We start from the raw sequence: 20,809 nt of genomic DNA, 5'->3' as shown, positions 1-20,809 counted from the left end.
TGTAGTTGCACAGTGAGAGGTTCTGGGACACAAGGATGGTTACAAAAGACTCTGTCTTTGAGAGAAGACAAAAAGCTGTCGCAACACTTACATGGCTACTATTCTAATCTCTAATTTAAAGGATGAAGCAACGGAGGCTCAGAGAAGTTGAGGAACTTCTGACAGGGCACGGGAATAGCACTCTGGCTGATGGGGGAGGGAGAGGACAGGCATTCCGGGCCAGGGTCCACCTGGAAGAAAGATGAGGTGGACGCAGCACAGGAGTGAGGGAAACAAGGGGTCGTGTGAGGCAACCACATTAGAGAGTCAGGTGGGAAGATGACACCCTAGGGGGGATTTGAAATGTGCCCCAGAAGGGAAAGGGAGCTGCTGAAGATTTTAAACAGGAGGGCAGGTGACTGCACTGTGTTCTGACACAACAGTCTGGGTGCAGCTGAAAGATGAGTGATGGAGGAAGACCAGACGCAACACGGCCAACCGAGAGGCTCCTGCGGCAGTACCGGTGACCGACAGAGGCCTGGACTAGGACGATGACAGTTAGGACAGAAAGTGGGAAGGGGTCTGAGAAATATCTATGACATCAAGGAATGTGCTTAATTGTACAGGGGTGTCCAGCAAGGGATGGATGAACACATGACGGGGGACTGGATGTTCAGTGACGCCGTTAACCGAGAGCAAGATGGATCAGAGCAGGGAGGAAACGGCTGGTGTATGTGATGCTGGGACAGCAAGCGGGCACTGCGTGGGGTCGAGATCACAGCCTCTCCTCGAGAGACAGCAGCAAATAACAAGCATGGATGAGATCGCCCAAGAACATGAAAGGCAGAAGGCCAAGAGTGGGAGTCTGGGATCACCAGGATTAAGGGGTGTGAGGGGGAACCTTTAAGAGAGCCTGAGAGACTCAGAAAGGCAGGGAGAACTTGAGACAGAAGTCCTGGAAGGCCGCGGCAAGTACTGTCAGGTAATGCTCCCAGTACTATGCAGCAGTACAACCTGGGAGCCGCCGGTGACCAGGGCAGATCTTGGGGTGTGGGGCAGAAGTCAGCTCACAGAGAAGTTTGGGCTCCTGCTTGACCATCCCCCTCACCTGACCGAGGGGACAGGATCCCCAGTGTGCAGCATGAGAGCCTTCCGTCCTCCTCCTCTCCCTTCTCTGACCCGGGCCTCCGTGGTGAAGGGGGGACAAGGCCTGCCACTGTGCACCCCAGCCTCCCGAAGCGCACAGAGGATGGTTACCTTTGCAGCTTTAGTAAATGTGGCAGCATTGTAGTCTCCTCCCATCCGCAGCACATCCTCAGTGCAGTAGTAGAATTCAGAAAAGCCGTAGAATTCGCTGTTCTGGAAGTGAATTGGGGGCTGGTAGACCCCATTGAGGGAAGTCTGCGTCTCATTTGTTTTGTTCATGAAAGGCTGGAGAGTCTGTCGACACAGGTCAAAGTCTCCTGTTCCCCGCAGGTGCATGGTCTGTCCATTTTGCTGGATTTCATCTTTAATGTCTAGGGGTAGGCAGGGGTCCAGGTATGGAGTATCCGGAGCTAGACCAGTTTGCTTTCCCAGGAGCCTATGGCACAAAGAGAAACTTGATCATGAGACCGATAAAAAACTGTTCTGAAGTCAGTGCCTCCCAAGTGTGTTCTGTGGACCACATACCTTGCCCAGTGTTCTGTGGGAACAGAGGGTTCCAGGATAATTAAGTTAGGAAAGGACCCACTGGAGCCCCACCTGGAGATTTGTGATACACACTTTCGCACAGCAGATACCTTAACAGAATCAGGGAAACAACTACCTGGTGAGGTGACCTCATGCTTTCCGTTCCTTGATTACAGCCTGGTCTCCCCACCACTGAGTGCCTGTGGTCAGTGAGCTGCTCTCTGTCCTGGTTCACTGCTGCTAAGTGCCCACTAACTGCATGGTTACAGCCCCACTTTTGCCACTAGTGCCTGTGATTTTTATTATATGCAGAAGAAATGTGACGAAAAAGAAGTAACAAGTGAAAATGTGTCCTGTGAAAACTAGGTTAGATGTCCTAGAAAAGTATGATAAAGGCGAGTTGCCAGGAAACTGCCGTCAGATTGATGTTAGCAAGATTTAAAAAGAATTTAGAGCCCAAGTGACCATCAGCAGATAAATGGATAAAACAACTATGGGACATTTACACAATGGAATAGTACTCAGCTGGAAGAAAGAAGAAAATTTTACCCTTCGTGAACCCATGAATGGACCTGGAGGACATTATGCTAAGTGAAATAAGCCAGTCAAAGAAAGACAAATGATTTCACTCACATGTGGAATCTAATGAACAAATGAACAAACAAGGAAAATGGGGGCAGACTGATAGATGGAGAGCAGATGACAGCTAGTGGAGGGGGGAGGTGAGGGACTGGAGGGATTGAGCAAAAAGGAAAAAGGACTCGTGGACATGGACAACAGTGTGGTGATTGCTGGGGGGAGGGATATAAGGGGACTAAATGGCATTTTTATTTAAGTTAGTCAAAAAATATTAAAGAGAAAAAAATTTAGAAAAAAGTAAAAATCTAGATGGATTTGATATCAAATTCTTCACAAATGCCTGTAAGTTCTTGGTATTCTTTAAGCCAAAACAGCATTCAATTGAGTGGTGTAGTGCATGTCAGAGAAATGACGGACTCAGCCTTAAAAAACACCATGGTCCAGAGCAAAAGATAGGCAAATAAACACATCAGTGAAAACAACATGCATAACCCAGGTCTCTGAGCTATGACATCCTGAGGGGGAAGTTTCCAGTCCATCAGGGAGGCATGGGTCTGAGGGTCAGCGAGCTTCCCTGGGAGTCTGGCAGGGTACAGGGCTGAGGGCAGGACCCCGCTATCCTTCCATGTCCTCTCCCGGCTCAACAGAGGAATAAAAAGCTAATAGTGCTGACAGGCTTCTGCTGATTGAGGTCTTCCTGCTTTGCTGGGTAGGTTTTTAGGAGGAGAGACATGGATCTGAACTTGACTACTGAGCAAGGGAAGGTGCTTTACCTGTTCTTTTGAACCGTGTTGGCGAATATTTTGTCTTCATATCTCTGCCGGGCAGCATTGCCCCCAAACCCAAGAAATGTGGCCACATAGACTCGGTACACATGCTCAGTCTGATGAACATCACATCCGAGGTTAAATTCAGCCAGCAAGTTCTTAGCCACTTCTTCCTTTTGACGTAAGGATAACAGAATTAATATTTTAAGCAATACAAAAACAACTATCTTCTTTAAAAAGAAAAATGTTACAAGACTCTCATCTAAATGGAGCACAAATTTCTGTTTCTGTATTTCCTTCTAGGTATCCTTCCCAAATCAACATAATGACATTTCTGACTTAGGAAATTTCAGATGTGCTGCCCATCTATGATATCGTTACAACTTATTGATAAAGGAAGCTGACAATATAGTTCACATCTGCTAACCTAATAATCTGTTTATGGAATCCTATCCTTTGGAAATAATCCTAAACATTGAAAATCTCTATACACAAAGATGTCCTTTGTAATTCTGGGACAAAAAAAGCTGGATGTCATAACTCTTAGGAGGATTTGGTAATTTACCCTAATCAAGTTTATGGAGGAACACACTTATGCACTGTTAAATAAGGGACATGAAACTGCATAAACAATAATATTACAAAAACCACATTTAAAAAAAACTATGAATAGGGAAAAAAGAATGAAAAAAATTAAGATGCTAACAATGCTTTCTTTGGATGATGCATTCATGGGAAATTTTTAATCCTGATTTTTCAGTATTTTTTCCCAAGCTTGTTTCATATATATTTTTACTTTATTTTGAAGAGAATAACGTGACTTTTTACAGAGTGTAATAGTTTCTGGAGGCATATCTGGATGGGAATTAGGAAACACCGATTGCAATACTTGAATTCATAAAGGATTTTTCTAAGGAGTTTAATGTATCATTTCTTGGGCAAACACTAGGTGCCTAACAATGCATTAGATATATTATATGCACTATCTTATAAAACTTTATAGTAACTCTATGTTAGAAGCACTTGCAGTCACATTTATAGACGAAAACCAGATCGAAGAAGTGACTTTGCTTAAGGCCACACAACTAGTGAGGAGAAGCTGACAATGCACCAGTCTTTCTTAACTACCACTCTGTGCTCGGGAAAAGTGCAGGAAACCAGGCTGTGGCACTGGCGCAGAGCAGAATGGACAGAGCGCGGTAAGGGCACGTGGGAATTCAGGAGTGCCTCTGGAAACCCTTCCGCTGCTCTCCACACAGGCCACAGCCGACTGGGACACTACACTGACAGGGAGCACGAGGGGACCGAGAAAGACAGTGAACCAGAGTTCAGAAATGTGGAAGCAGTCCTTTCCAGAAAAGTCAAAAACTATCTGAGCCATAAAAAAATAAAAAAGTGTTTTCCCCAATTGTAACCTAAGAAATCTGATGCTATTCTATTTAAGTTTTACAATCCCTGTTGAGAAAAGAGTAACTGGAGAGAAAATGTAAACAAAACTCAAGTATGTGACTGACACGTATACCAAAGAAAAACTCCACGTGAGTTCAGAAAACAAACCAGCTGAGTTCAATGAACACACAAACGGCTTAGGGGAGCTTTGCCTTGGCTTCCTCCTGTCTGCTTTCTCCTGGTTGAGAAGGTGGTGCCTCAGCAAGCACAGTAAAGATGTGTTCAGACTCAGAAAACAAAACAGAAATGGACGGAAACATGTTAAATGAAACCAAATCAAAAAGAAGGAAACTTGTACAGATAATACCTGCTGTGAGGAGGCAAAGCTTACAGTTTTGGGGACTTCGTATGCTATCTGAGTTGACACGCCTCCCATGTCGAGAATACCGGCAGTTCTTTTGCGGAGAATGGCTTCACTGCTTTCACTACCAGGAATGTTCACTTCCACCACTGCTTCGTCATCTGCAGAGAACGAGACACATCTGTGGGGGCGGAACACGTCCAGAGAACTGGGATCTTTGGAGGTGTCATCTTGTTTCCAGGGTGCGTTTCTAGCATTTCTAGGCAAACCCAGCCTCCTCTTCCCACTTACAACAAGCTGCGTGAGACAGCAGCTTCTCTCTATCCTACACGTTTAGCTGTGCCACGGCACTTAGCTCCTTTTCCGGCCCTTAGAAACAACAGAAAAGGCCATAACTTCCAGTTAGACGAATTAGCTGGAAACGTGGTACTTACCATCTTCGATATGCTCAAATCGCCCAAGGACAAAATTAATGCCGATCCAAGCATACACACCTATAGACATTGCACAGGGTAAAGAATAGAATTTTAAAATATTGTGTATAACTCTGATCAATGCTGTCTGTGCAAACATCTCATTTATTTTACTCCCTGACAACCCATGAAAACATCATATGAAATAACACATTTTACTGATACATCTTTTCCTAGTGGCTTTCTAAGAACTCTCGACTTTACAATTTATAGTTCTGTATCATTTACATAGGGCTAGTATGTGTGAATGTATGTATGTATGTATCTATCTATAGAGGTGGGGGGAGAAAGAGAGGGAAAGAAACAATGATCAGCTGCTTCTACCATGCCCCCAACTGGGTGGGAACTGAGCTGTCAATCTTTCCAGTCCATAGGCCAGAGCTCAGTCCACTGACCCAGCCAGGGTGGGTGGGCTAGTTTTCCTCAGAAATTTATAGACTGTTTTCAACTGGAGTTTTTACTTTTCATGAAGTTAAACCTATCAACTGCAAGATTAAAAAAAAATATCTTTAGAGGGGAAGGGAAGGAGAGAGGGAGAGAAACATCAATGTATGGTTGCCTCTTGTGAGTCCCCTGCTGGGAACTGGCCTGCAACCCAGGTATGTGCCCTGACTGGGAATTGAACCATGGTTTCTCAGGGCACAAGATTTTTAAAAACAGTTAACTTGGACTCTTCTCTTCCCTTTCCATTATCCCTCACTTTCACTCATTTGCCACACCTGATTCTTTTTATTTTTCCTACATCCAATCTTTACCCATTTTCATGACTCTCTGATTCAAGCTGTGCAGAGATCTAATTGATCTTCCAGCCCCTACTCTTGCACTCAATGCACTAGATTTTCTGCTACTAAACCAACTGATTGACAGAACAAAGTCCAAACTTCCCAGCCAGACAATTCAAGACCTGGCCATGTTTTTTATTGAATAAATTTGACACGTACCCCTCTGTAGGTATGGTGTACAATGTGTTACTTTGACACATGTACATATTGTAGTATTATTGCCCTTACAGTGATATTTATATTACATAGTTAATGTATAATATTGTCTATATTCATCATATAGCTGAATTTAAATCGCTGTTAAGTGGTCCTTAGTTCAAAATCACAATGCTCAAGGGTAAACCGCACCGTGCATTAGATTTTTATGGCTTATTTATCACTCATCCCAAGTTTGTACCCTTAAGTACTATCAATCTTACCCTTGACTCCCCCCCCCCCCCTGCCATCCTCTGGTAATCACTTTACTTTTTTTTTTTAATTTTTTAGGATTTTATTTATTTTTTAGAGAGGGGGGAGGGAGAAAGAGAGAGAAACATCATTGTGTGGTTGCTTCTCTTTCGCCCCCTACTGGGGACCTGGCCTGTAACCCAGGCATATACCTTGACTGGGAATCAAACTGGCAACCCTTTGGTTTTATAGGCTGGTACTCAATCCACTGAGCCACACCAGCCAGGACTACTCTGGTTTTTACAGGTTCCCCACCCCTGCCCAGATTCCAAAAATAAGTGATATTATACATACTTGTCTTTCTCTGAGTTATCTAGCTTAGTATAATGTCCTTGAGGTCCACCCACATTGATGCAAATGGCAGGATATCCTTTTCACAGCAGAGTAATATTCCGCTGTGCATATGCACCACATCTTTTGAATCCATTGATTGTTGATGGGCACTTGGGTTATTTCCATATCTTGGCTATTGTGAATAATGCCGTAATAAACATAAGAGTGCATATACTGCGTCAAAGTCCTATTTTCATTTCCTTTGGGAATGAAATACCTAGAAATGGAATTGCTAGATCATATGGTAGACCCATTGTTAATTCTTTGAGGAGCCTCCATATTGTTTCCACAGTGATTAGACCAATTTACATTCCCACTAATGAAAAGGAAGCCCTTATACTATACAACACGCTCTCATGAGCACCTGTTTCCTCATCTTTTTGATGACAGACTTTCTAACAGGTGTGAGGTAATATCTCATTGTGGCTTTAATTTGCATTTCCCTGATGATTAGTGAAACTGAACTGCCTTTTCATGTACCTGTTGGCCATTTTGAGGCCCTCTTTGGAAAATGTCTGTTTCATTCTTTGGACCATTTTTTAATTGCATTGTTTTTGTTGTTGCTAAAACAATGTTGTATGATTTGTTGTTGTATGAGCTTTATACAGTTTGGATATTGACCCTGTTACCTGATATTCAGTTTGCCAACATTTTCTTCAATTCTCTAGGTTCCTTTTCATTCTGTTTCTTTTGCTGTAGAGAAACTTCTGAGCTTGATGTAATCCCATTTGTTGATTTTTGCTTTTCTTGTTTGCACTTTTGGTGTCATGCCCAAAAAATCATTGCCAAGTGAGTACTCAGGAGCTTCTTCCCTAAGTTTTTCCTCTAGAAATTTTATGGTATCAGGCCTTATGTTTAAATCTTTGAATTCACTAAGTTAATTTTTGTGAGTGGTATGAGATAGGGGACTGATTTCATTTTTCTGCATGTGTTTCTCCAGTTTTCCCTGCACCTTTTTAAAAAAAGATTTTCATTTATTTTTAGAGAGAGGGGAAGGGAGGGAGTAAGAGGAGAGAAACCTCAATGTGTGAAAGAAACATTGATCAATTGCCTCTCACATGCTAACTGGGGACCTGGCCCACAACCCATGCATGTGCCCTGACCAACCAGCACCACTTGTTGAGGAGACTATCTTCTTCTCCCACTGGGTGTTCTCGGTTCCCTTATTAGCTGATTGTATAAACAGGGATTTAATTCTGAACTCTCCAATTCCTTGGTTGATGTCTTTTTTTGTAATGGAAACATACTGTTTTTGTTACTCTGGGTTTGTAGTATAGTTTGAAATAGAGAAGTGTGATACCTCCAGCTTTGTTCTTTTTTTCCTTAGGATTGCTTGGCTATTTGGGTTTGTGGTTCCACAAAAACTGTAGAATGGTTTCTTCTATTTCTGTGAAGAATGCCTTTGGTATTCTGACGGGGATTGTGTTGAATCTGTACATGGCTTACAGATTCAAAATTAGAGTAGTATGAACATTTTAACAATATAAAAATCTTCTGATCCATGAACATGTAATGCCCTTCCATTTGTCTTCAATTTCTTTCAGTTATCATTGTACAGCTCTTTCACTTCCTTGGTTAAATTTATTCCTAAATATTTTTGTTTTTAATGCTATTTATTTTCAGATGCTTCATCATTAGTCTAAAGAAATACAACTGGTTTCTGATGTCCACTTCATGGACATTGCTAACTCAATGATTTATCAATTTTTTGAATGATTCTGGGATTATATATATATATATATATATAATCACCAGCAAATAAGGACAGCTGTACCTTTTCCTTTATAATTTGGATGCATTTATTTTTTCTGTCTTGCCTAATTGCTCTGGCTAGGACTTCCAGTACTATATTGTATATGAGTGATGACAGCAGGCATCCTTGTCTTGTTCCTGATCTTAAACACTTTCAATTTTTCTTCATTGAATATAATGTTAGCTGTGATACAGGCTTTATTACATTGACGTATACCCAGTATGTTAAGGGTTCTTATCATAAACAACTGCTGTATTTTAAGAAATGCTTTTTTCCATGTCTATTGAAAAGATAGTGTGATTTTCATCTTTTGCTTTATTGATGTGATGTATTACACATTTATTGATTCACATATACTGAATGCTTTTGTCTCAGGAACAAATCTCACTAGGTCCTGGTGTATAATGTGCTCTTAATATTGGTTTGCTAATATCTTGTTGAGATTTTTACATCTATGTTAATCCTGAATATTAACTTAGTTTTCTGTTCTTGTATCCTTATCTGGTTTTATCAAGATAATGCTGGCTTCGTACATTGAGTTTTGGAGTGTTCCCCCCACCTTGATATTTTAGAAAAGTGTGCTGCACCCCATAATACCTGACAAGTTATATCTCAATTTTCACTTGTTTCAAGATAATTTTTATTTTCCTTTTGATTTCTTTGACCCACTGGTTGTTTAGAAGTGTTTAGTTTCCACATATTTGTAGATTTTCACTTGCCTCTTGTTGCTGATTTTTAATTTTTATACCACTGTGGTCAGAAAAGATAGTTGTCAGGGATTCATTCTTCTTAAAATTTGCCAAAATTCATAGTCTATTCTAGAAGATGTTCCATGTTCACTTGAGAAGAAAAGACATTCAGCTGCTATTGGCTGGAATGTTTTGCAGATGTCTGGCAAGTCAATTTATTCTAAGCTATGGTCTAGTCAATTTTCTTGCTGATTTTCTCTCTGGACAATCTATGTGCTGCTGATCGTAGGTTACTGAAGTCCCCTACTATAACTGTACTGTATATATTTTTCCCTTAAGATTTGCTAATATTTGCTTAATAAACAAGGTATATCTAGAAGGTATCCAGCCATGTAATATGAAAAATAGAGACATTTATTGAAGAACACACAAGATACAAAAAACACTGGACACAGGACAATGACGCTTCAGTCTCCTTCAAAGTAGGTACCTTGGGACTTCACACAGTTCTCCCAATAGCCATCAGCTGCCTCTTCAGATTTCTCTGAATCTCATCAACGGTCTGAAACTTCTTCACTTTCAAGGGTGATTTTAGTTTTAGGAAAAGCCAGAAGTTATAGGGTACCAAATCTGGGCTGTAGTGGGGCTGAGTACCCTGGGTGATTTGATGTTTCACAAAAAAAATTTACGCAAGACATACTGCATGAGCAGGGGCACTGTCGTGATGAAGCTGCTGATCATCAGTTGCCCATAACTGTGGCATTCTGAATCATCCACACAGTTTCCATGGAGGAATGTTCAAGTTTAGCGTTAAATCTGATGCAAATTTGTTGTTCTACTCACTCACTTTGAATGTGAGGGCCACATAATACATAGGCTTCCTCAATGGCATCTACCACCCCCACTGATGAGTACAGTGGAACTGTCACTGTTCACACATGCACATTCTAGTCCACCCACCTTGGCTGCCAGGTTACACCAATGTCGCACAAACCGTTCTTGTTATAATAACAATAAATGGATTTTTTCCAGACAGGCCTTGAATTTTGGTGTTCGGAGTCTGTGTATTTCTGTCACAGCCAGCCAGCCTACCTGTCTGTCTGTCTATCTATCTATCTATCTATCTATCTATCTATCTATCTATCTATCTATCTATCTATCTAGGGGAAGGTAGGGAGAAAGAGGGAGAGAAACATCAATGTGCGAGAGAAACAGATTGTTTGCCTCTCACACGCCCGCTACCGGAGGCCTGGCCCACAACACAAGCATGTGCCCTAGATGGGAATGGAACTGGCAACCCCTAGGTTTGCAGGCTAGTCCTCAATCCACTGAACTAGAACAGCCAGGACTGTTATAGTTTCTTGATGTATTGACCCATTTATCATTATATAATGACCTTCTTTCTCTCTTCTTACCCTTTTTGTCTTGAAGTCTATTTTGTTTAAGTATGGCTTTGCCTGCCTTCTTTTGGTTTGTTTGCTAGGAACACCATCTTCCATCCTTTCACTTTGAGCCTGAGTGCCTCTGAAGGTGAAATGAGTCTACTACAGGCAGCATATATTTGGGGCTTATTTTTAATCCATCTAGCCGATGTCTCCTGATTGGTGAGTCCAAACCATTTTCATTTTAGGTGATTACTGACATGTAAGAATTTATTGCTGCCATTTTTCTTTTGCCTTCTAGTTATTTTGTCTTTCCACTGTCTTTGTCCTTCTGTTTCTTTCCACCTTTGTAAACTACTCGTTTTCCATGGTGACTTGTTTTGTCTCCTTTTCTGGTTTTGTTTTGTGTCTCTGCTCTAGATTTTTGCTTATGGTTACAAGGTTTTCATAAAGTATCTCGTGGGGAAAATAGTCCTTTTTTTGCTGACAGGAATTTACCTCACCTATAAAGGTTTCATCCATCTTTTTACCTTCTCTTTTTATATTTTTGTATGTCACCAATTATCTTTTTACACTGTGATTGTCACCAATTGTAGTAGAGTAACTACAATTACTTTTAATGCTTTTCTTTTTTTTTTTTAAAGATTTTATTTATTTATCTTTAGAGGGGAAGGGAAGGAGAGAGGGAAAGAAACATCAATGTATGGTTGCCTTTCATGCGTCCCCTGCTGGGAACTGGCCTGCAGGGAACTGGCCTGCAACCCTGGTATGTGCCCTGACTGGGAATCGAACCACGATTGTCTGGTTCACAGGCCTGCGCTCAATCCACTGAGCTACACCAGCCAGGGCCTTTTAATGCTTTTCTTTAACTTTTATGCTATAATTGTTTGATATGTTATCAAAAAAGAGTTAGTTTTCTTACTCTTACTCAGAATTTTGTTTACTTTTGTCTTTTCATTTCCGCCTGAAGACTTCAACATTTCTTGTAAGGGAAGTCTAATGGCTGAACTCCCTCAGCTTTTCCTTGTCTTGGAAAGCCTTCATTTCTTTCATATCTGAAGAATGGCTTTACCAGACATAGTCCTCTTAACCTGCACTTTTGCTCTCTCAGTACTTTCAATATGTATGTCATACACTCTTTCCTGGCCTTTAAAGTTTCCGCTGAGAAATCTGCTAATAGCCTAATGGGGTTTCCTCTGTAGGTTACTGTATTTTTCCCCCCTGGATGCCTTCAAAATTCTTTATCATTGGTTTCTGACAATTTTAATATAATGTGTCTTGGAGGAGGTCCTTCTGTGTTGAAATAATTGGGTGTTCTACCAGCTTTGTAGACCTGTAACTTCAGTCCCTTCCCCAAATCTGGGAAGTTCTGTTACTACTTATTTAAATACACTCTGCCGCTTTCTCCTTCTCTTCTAGTATACCGATTAATCTTATGTTTGCTCTTCTACCGGAGTCTATAGTTCTTGTAGGATTTCTTCACTTTTAGTTCTTTCTCACCTTCCATCTGAAACATTTTTATATTTCTGTCCTTGAGCTCACTTATTCTCTCTCCCATCTGATATGCTTTATTTCTAGCACTTTATTCATCTCTTTTATTGAGTTCTTCAACTCCAGAAATTTGTTTGGTTCTTTTTTAGAATTTCAATCTCTCTGTTAAAGTACTCCTTCTGTTCTTTAATTTTCCTGAGATCATTTCATTGCCTTCCTGATTTTTCTCGTAGCTTGGTGAACTTCTTCACAACATTTTTGAATTCTTTATTAGATCACAATAGTCAATGTCTTTGGATTTGAGTACTATAAAACTGTCCTTTTTCTCTTTGTGATACCGCATTACCATGATTTTTCACAGTGTCTGATGAAAAGTACCTCTGCTGCTGCATTTCAATTAGTGAATGCCTGTCTTATTTAGGTAAAGCTTGGTTTGTTTTGATTCTAATAATTCAACAGGTTTATAAATAGGAGACTTTTATCTTCCATAAGGTTACTACTGCACAAGTTCTTGGTTTCTCTTATTAGAGCTGAGTAGGTTGGGGGCATGCTCATAAAAAAAGTGGTTGGAGAGGGGAGAAAAGGGTGGCCACAGAGTTGGGGCAGGCGTTGGTACTTTGGGTCCACATGCCAGAGAGGGGTGTCCTTGAGTAGGGGTTGTCCCAGATGTCCATAGGTGGTCCTTTTGCAAGAATCCTGCGGCAGACAGCAGGTAACCCATTCCTTCAGTTCTCTTTGCCAATTCTTCCCTTTCCCCCAGTTACTGTGATATCTTCTCAGGGACACAGACAGGTTCTTCCAGCTGCAGCATGTGTGTCCAGGTAGACCCTCACTCACCATGTTCATCCTCCACCTTCTCTGCCAGAAAGGTCATGCTAGTTTACTGCCACCCCTGTCACCACTTGCCTGGCTCCACAGCCTCACCTAAGGTTCTGTCCACCCGCTTGGGGTCAACAAATAAATAGATCTCTCAGGTGCCCTGGTGTGCTGTGCATACCTGCTTCTCTTTTTATTTTTGTTTTGGTTATGAATGTCTGACTATAAATCAAAAGGGAGAGGGGAAAAAAGTGACATTGCTATGATGATGACACCAAGACTTATCCAACTTTTACTACTGTTCACACTGTTCAAAAGGCTCATAATCCAGTCAGACTAAAATAGTTTCGTTCCTCCAGCCACAGTACAGCCTTTCCCACCTGTGTTAACTCAAATAATTTCTTCTGCCTGGGATGCGCTTCCTATCCCTCTCTCTGAGCCCCACCTATACCATGCTCTGGTATGCTACATTTATAACTACTCGTGAGGCACAGTTCAAATGTCATTTTCTCCATGATGCCTTAGCTAGAAAAATGTCTTCCTCCTTCAAATTCCCATGATATTTGTTCTTATCTTCCTTCAGTACCTGAAACTGTACCTCATACAGTGATTAACTGTGCAGCTTGCATTATGTGAACTTCACCCAAGTTTGTATTCTCTACAATGTCTTTCAAAGAGGTCTTTGCTACAATTCTAGATGATTTTCAATGTTTTTTCTCTCCATTTCTAGCAAGCTATTCCCCAAATAGTATCAATGACTTGTCATTTAACTCTCGAAATAATTATTTCCTTGAAAACATAATTAGTATTTTCTCAGTATATCAAAATCAAGAATAATTTCCCCTTCCTAGAGGAAAAGTCAACACAAAACTCTAATAACTCAGTAATTATCATAATTCCAGGCAAGGAATTATAACTTAGGCAAGGAACATAAAACTTTTCTATCACAATGAGTCCAAAATCTGTTTCCCAAGTGTGGTGAAGACAAACTAAATTTTATATATATGTATATATGTATGTATATAATTTTAAAGATTTTATTTATTTATCTTTAGAGGAGTAAGAGAGAGGGAGAGAAATATCAACATAATACCAGCCAGGGCTGAAGTATATTTTTAATGTTTGTATAATACAAAGGCCAGCCACGTAAGAAACTAATTTTGCCATTTAAAAATTATACTACTTCATGCCCCGGCTGGTGTAGCTCAGTGGATTGAGCATGGGCCTGTGAACCAAAAGATCACGGTTCGATTCCCAGTCAGGGCACATGACTGGGTTGCAGGCCAGTTCCCAGCAGGGGACCCACAAGAGGCAACCATACATTGATATTTCTCTCCCTCTCTCCTTCCCTTCCCCTCTAAAGATAAATAAATACAATCTTTAAAAAATTATACTACTTCAAGGCTATGGTTTTCCAAATGTTAAGATGTTAGGAGTAATTTAATAAAGTATACACAGTGGGATATGGGGGACTTAAGGCAATGGTTCCCAAATTTTAAGGTGAAGACCAATATACCAACCTTCTTGTTTCCCTGAAATTACTTCAGCATGAGAGTCAGAAAACAGGAAATCAAAGTGCACAGGGATATCAGTCAGAAGGTCTTCCAGGATGGCTTTCTGCTGGCTGGAAGACAATAAAAAATTTACATCTCAAAATGTTATATAGTAAGCTTTTCTTTTAAAAGGAGAACAAAAACCCTACTCTGACTCTGGCATATCTATATGAAAATGAAAAATTTTAAAAACCAAAGCAATTCATTGAACAGATTGTTTACTTTAGGAAGAAATTTCAAGAGTTTTGTGAATTATGGGATTCCTAGATCTAAAACTACAAATCCTTAAACTAATGAAATGAAAACTCGTTTTTTTAATGACAACTTTATAGATTACTATTTACTTGCAATCATAAACAAATATATTAAAAGATATTTTGTGAGTTCTACCTAAGGGAATAGTTCTGATACTATTCCACATTTGAAAAGTTAATGTTAAATGTCTTCCTTTTGATGATGATGATGATGATGATGGAAGAGGAGGAAGCGGAGGGGGAAACGGAGGAAAATAAGGAGGAAGATAAACCACCACCATGGCCAGCCTGGACTGCCCTGTGTGGATGGAGGATCACCTTTCAGGAAGGATTCTCATCCCAGCTGTGCAAAGAATGTAGAGAGGGGTCTCTTTGTGTTTTGCCCGTGGCACATGCTCTGCAGCAAAGTTCAACAGTGGAGAAATGTAATCACTGACCTTCTCTGGAGAGGTAGCAAATTCTGAAATGCCTACAAAAAAAGGACACCTCTGTTAAAAAGTATATATTTTAGATGGTAAGTTATAGTTCTTCAATGTGGCTAATCTGAGAGCAATTCGAGCTATACACCATACTCTCCTAGTTTTTTCCCACCCACCTGGCACAGCTTTCAGTCTTTCTTCCTTAAATGATGACATTTTGTTCAGTGCTATGCTCTCTTATTCTCACTCACCAAAGTCACAGGCCTCATTGAGCACCTACTATGTGTCAGACACTCGGAGTTGATTATACACGAGCTCATCCCTGCCCTTGGGAAATGTGCTCCCACTCTCTTCAGGTAAGCTTATTCCTGTGATTGCCATCACCATCAGTACATTTTGGATAAATCTTATCAGCAGCCACCCAGATCTCTTCCCCAACCTGCAGATGAGTATATAGTGACTGTCCACCAGACAAGGCCATGTGCTTAACCTCACAGCCCCCTGAAACTCTACAAATGCAGATCTGAACTCAACGTCCACTGGAAACCTGCCCTTACTGCCTGCTACCTGTCTCAGCAACCACTCCCTCTAGCTTGTCAGTGGCTCAAGCCGGTATTCTGAATAAAATCCCTCGCCCTCCCTGCAGCATGTGCTCTGGGTTGCATAGATCGCCTCTCCTTGATTCCTCTCATGTTTTTCCACTTCTCATCTCTTTTGAATACCTCTACCTTCTACCAGCCTATACATCCTACTTTCCAGTTATGAAATTCCCTGACCATTGCTTACACAAAAGGTGTCTCTTCTTGGCTTAAAATCCTCTTGGGGCTCCTCAATGCCCTCCAGATAAAGCACAACTCTAGAAGGGCATGACCTGCCCTGTATACTCACCCATCCTATCTCCTCCCACACTCCTTCCATTTGGCTTCAACCACACTGAACAGAATTTCTGTTAATGCATCACAATCTGGCCTTAGGGCTCCTGCCTCCACCAGGAAGAAGCTTCTCTTTAACTGCCTCTTGACCCACTTCCCCTCGTCCACAGAGCTACTTCCTCGGTGGAGGGAAGTCTCCCTAACGGAGCCCTGAAGACAGCTCTCTTTGCCTCCCGTGCTCACCTCTAGCTGCAGCACTCACTGCCTTGTCCAAATCACCTAGGTACTTGCTGGTCTCATTTCGACTGCAAGTTTCTCAAGGGCATAAACTATCTTGTTCAAATGTATATTCTCAGCACTAACACAGGGTCTAGCAAATAGTATGTGCTCTGCAAATACTTGGTGAATGAGTAATGAGTGAATATTTCTATTTGTCACTGAGCCTACAATATTAAAGACGAGGGGAATTCTGGAAGTCCAAAACTTCCTTGTTTCACAAACTAGGAAATTGTGGACTCAGAAAGATTAAGTAATTTGTCAAAGCAATGAGCAGAAAACAGACTAAAAGCCAGTCTTTTTTGACTTCACACACAATACTGTTTCAATGGACGTCAAGCCCAAAACTATCCAGAATCTATTAAGAAAATGTGTAAAGTGTTGCCATAATGCTATACATGACAGACCATTCTTCAGGACAGAAAAAAGCTGTAAAAAGGTTCTTGAATTTCCACTTAAAGCACTTCCTACAGCATCAGAGAGAATGAAGTTAAACCCCATTTTAAGGAGGGTCTGGTGTCTACCCTGGGATGCTGGTGTAGCTGTCCCTTTGTTCTCAAAGGGAAAAAACTCCAAGGTGTGGAAGTGTTCATCCTACTCCATGAGAGTAGTTTAATCACTAATGGAACCTGGTATGTGAAGCTGGATGAAACGCAAAGTGCTTTAGTGAGTTTTAGCTTTTAAAATCCTGGTGAATTTCTTATTTCATCAATATTACTTTAACCCTGAAAATAATTCTAAATTAGGGATACATAAAAATTCCAGGGATTGCCCTGGCTGGTGTAGCTCAATGGAGTGAGTGCCGGCCTGTGAACCAAAAGGTCACCAGTTTAATTCCCAGTCAGGGCACATGCCTAGGCTGCAGGCCAGTTCCCAGTAGGGGACACATAAGAGGCAACCACACACTGATGTTTCTCTCCCTCTCTCCTTCCCGTCCCCTCTAAAAATAAGTAAATAAAACCTTAAAAATTAAAAAAAAAATTTCCAGGGATAGAAAAAAGAGAAGTAAAAATTAAGTCATTCACTAAGGCTTAGAGAAAAAAAATGATCTTTGTTAACAAAAGTGTACTCTGTTATCAAAATAACACTGGTATAAAAGACTCAGATTAAGTTTCCTCTCTTTATCTTGAAAGACGAAGTGGAGTTTTTGAATTTTCTGAGCACTATGCTGGTGCCTAGCTGCCCAAACATCAGGGTTCCCTGGAGAGGGAAGTGGGGCCTGAAAATTCAATGAAGAATAAGTAGGGCTCAAGGGCCCACAGTCTGTGCAGTTAGGAACTGTTTTATGAGGGCAGACATTCTATCATGTTAGAACTGAAGCTCCTTTTCACTTGTTTTTAAAATAGGAGATAATTAAGTTATGATACTTATTTTTTAACAATATTATCTAATATTTTAAAAGATAAATTCCTTGGATTGTTTGTATGTAATATTTTACTCTCTAAATCATTTGGCGAGATAAAATTAAAGTGCTGAATCTCTAAGATGTATGGTTCGCTGTTTTAAATTAGTGATTATCAACTTATCAAGACATAAAATGCCTATTTCAAGGTACTCCTGACACCTTCTATTCCTAATGCTCATAAAGAAGTGTGTTGCTCATGGAAATGATGTAGATATAGACAAACCTGTGAGTAGTTTTCAGTTGAAAACTACTGATTTAAATTGGGGAAGGCACATCCCAATTTTTCTGTAACACATTGACTTAGAAAGTACATTATTTTTAAAAACTGGACATAATGAGCTCAGCTCTTCTAAGTTCTATGCTCATCCTTATTAAATAACTAGATGATTAGAAATATGCTGGGGCAGCAATTTTTAAAATGACAAACATATGCCAATGTATTAGAATACAGACTTCCAGGAATTATCCGAAATTATTTTGTCATTAAGGATAAAAACCAATGGCTACCAAATAGAAAAATAAGAGTCCTTCCATAGTAAACATCAATTCACAAACATGTGAGTAGACACCATGAATAAGGAACTATGGTACATGCTGCAGGAGACAAAAGAAAGACATGGTTTTTGACACTGTATTAAGGTGTTAGTCACCTTATGCAAGGAGGATAGGAAAGAGAAAAGGAAGTGAAAAAAAGTAAAACAAGGAGACCAATTCAGTTGCTGTGAGCTCTGAATTAGGGTAATGACTATGGAGATGAAAGGGAAAAATGTGGAAGACACAGAGAGGCCAAAAGGACAGAACCTGGTTATCACTTACATACCTGGTTTTATTTTCATAACCACTGGCTTTCGGTTTTTATCCCTCATTTGTCTGATATCCAACAGATCATGAGGATTGCCGTTATGCCTGGGCCAGCAATAGACAAACACTCGAGACCCGCTGCTACCACAGTCCACCACAATGCCATAGTTCACATTGGGGTTATTGATGTCTGTAGCTTCAATGTCTGTAACTCGTGCCAAGTACCTTGTTCACAAAAACAAACATATACTTTGAGACAGATGATATCATCCTAAACCTAAGAGTCAGTGCAATAAACAAATACCAAATCAGTGATTTCTAAGCTGTGCAGTAGCATCCATATACCATTTTCTCAACTGCCAAATTAAAGAGTCAGAAGAAAACTAGTGACAGCAATAAAGATAATCTAAATCAGATATACACTCATTATTCTTTTAAAGAAGTTCAAACAAGTTCTGAAAAGTAAAACTATTTCCAAACTATCAACATTAACTGAAAAATCAGCTTAAAAGATATCACAGAAGAAGCTTATGTTAAATCCTCTTATGATGTTGTTTGGTGGTTAATGATTAAACAGTTTCAAAGAGTTTAATTTTTTATGCCACGCGGTATTCAGCACAGCATCTGTCTCATGCAGCCACAGCCTCCTTAAGTTCCCCCTAATTCCAAACTCTTGAAGCCATGTAATAAAGACATGACATCCTATCTTGAAAATAAATGTTTTTTTCTCTTACCTTTGAAACTTCTTGTCTCTGGATAGTCGCCCATACTTATTTCGGATTATAACAACAGAAAAGTATAGAAGTGAAACAGCAGCAGCCAGAATACTAATAACAATAATTTGGCGTAAATTGGTATTCAGAATTCGAGGACATCCCACAGGAGAGATGCTAAAATGCCAGGAAGCAGGAAAAAGACAAGAGATGCCAATCCTGAAATTAAAAAAAAAACAGATTTTAAAGCAATCTGCTCCAAACTTCACCTCAAATGATCCAAAAGCAAGACATACAGTTTGAGCTGCCCCATGTCCCTGACAACAAGTATCTATATAGCCCAGCGTCGTCTATATCGCTATTTCGCTATGTAACTCATTACAGTCATGCACTGCATATGATGTTTCAGTCAACAACAGACTGCATATATGACAGTGGTCCCATAAAATTGTACTGAAGCTGAAAATTCCCATCACTTAAGTGACATCACGGTGCAACAACACATTACTCACATGTTTGTGGTGATGGCGGCATAAACAAACCTACTGTACTGCCAGTCATATAAAGTGAAGCACACACGATTATGTACAATACATAATACATGATGATAATAAATGACTGTTGTTGGTTTCTGTATTTACTATACTGTATTTTAATCATTACTTCATTTTTAAAAAGACTTCTTTTTATTTATTTTGAGAGAGAGGGGAGGGAGAAAGAGAGGGAGAGAAACATCAATGTGAGAGAGAAACACCTACTGGCTGCCTCTCATATGAGCCCCGACTGGGGACCAAATTTGAAATCCAGGCATGTGTCCTGACTGGGAATCGAACAGTGACTTCCCGCTTTGCAGTATGATGAGGCTCAGTACCAACTGAGCCACGCCAATCAGGGCTTTATCATTAGTTTACAGTGTACTCTTTCTATTTATATACAAAAGTCTCCCATGTTTTGAAGACAGCAGCCTCATACATCTCGTGTCTACGGCATCCCTTGATTGCATCACTTTTTCTTGTGCCTGGTTCAATCTTGTGTTGTTTTGTAGAGCAACATGCTGTACAGGCGTACAGCCTAGGAGCAATAGGATATAACCTGTAACTTACATATGTAGTAGCTACACCATCTAGGTTTGTGTAAGTGTACTCTGTGAAGTTTGCACAATGACGAGGTGGCCTAACAATGTGTATCTCCCATCATATCCTGGTTAAGCAGCATATGAACGTATTATTAAATGAGATGAATGAGAATCAAGCCCTTCTGTGACTTCCCTTTCTTGACAGAATCATGCAGATTTTTATCTGTATCCTGTTTTGTTCCAAAATATTAGAGACAGCTTACAAGAATGAGTTCGGTAACATACATATATAAATCTGTAATAAAACTGGTTTAAGAATGATAAAACCAAAAGACAATTAAGCACATGTGAATGTATGTTATCAGGTAGGCCTTCATAGGTGGCTGAGCATCCTCATGGCCAACACATTGCCCATTAGATTAAAAACATATAAATAGCTTAGAAGGAACAAGATTTTCTTAACACTGAATTCCACGGCAAATTTCTCCCTGATGATTACGTGAAAAATTAGTATTTTTTAACAACATCC

The 20,809-nt window shown here is 40.3% G+C and overlaps 1 protein-coding gene across 3 annotated transcripts in view; it reads right to left on the bottom strand.

Moving 5' to 3' along the window:
• The window catches only part of ENTPD4 (ectonucleoside triphosphate diphosphohydrolase 4), a 36,044-nt gene that overhangs the window by 6,939 nt on the left and 8,296 nt on the right, over window positions 1–20,809 (bottom strand). For 2 of the 3 annotated variants that reach the window (XM_037152673.2, XM_053668119.1), the window contains exons 3-10: window positions 19,227–19,424; window positions 18,512–18,717; window positions 15,038–15,188; window positions 14,433–14,536; window positions 5,181–5,240; window positions 4,753–4,907; window positions 3,003–3,169; window positions 1,237–1,561 (exon numbers count right to left, since the gene is read on the bottom strand). In XM_037152673.2, the coding sequence (XP_037008568.2) occupies window positions 1,237–1,561; window positions 3,003–3,169; window positions 4,753–4,907; window positions 5,181–5,240; window positions 14,433–14,536; window positions 15,038–15,188; window positions 18,512–18,717; window positions 19,227–19,424 (1,366 nt within the window). The remainder of the gene's footprint in view (window positions 1–1,236; window positions 1,562–3,002; window positions 3,170–4,752; window positions 4,908–5,180; window positions 5,241–14,432; window positions 14,537–15,037; window positions 15,189–18,511; window positions 18,718–19,226; window positions 19,425–20,809) is intronic. The other variant, XM_037152674.2, reaches the window with a different exon arrangement.

The sequence above is a fragment of the Artibeus jamaicensis genome, unplaced genomic scaffold (assembly GCF_021234435.1).
Source record: "Artibeus jamaicensis isolate MK-2021 breed Jamaican fruit bat unplaced genomic scaffold, CSHL_Jam_final contig_477, whole genome shotgun sequence".
In the NCBI taxonomy this organism is placed as follows: Eukaryota; Metazoa; Chordata; class Mammalia; order Chiroptera; family Phyllostomidae; genus Artibeus; species Artibeus jamaicensis.
This window is presented reverse-complemented; position numbering and strand designations above follow the sequence as displayed.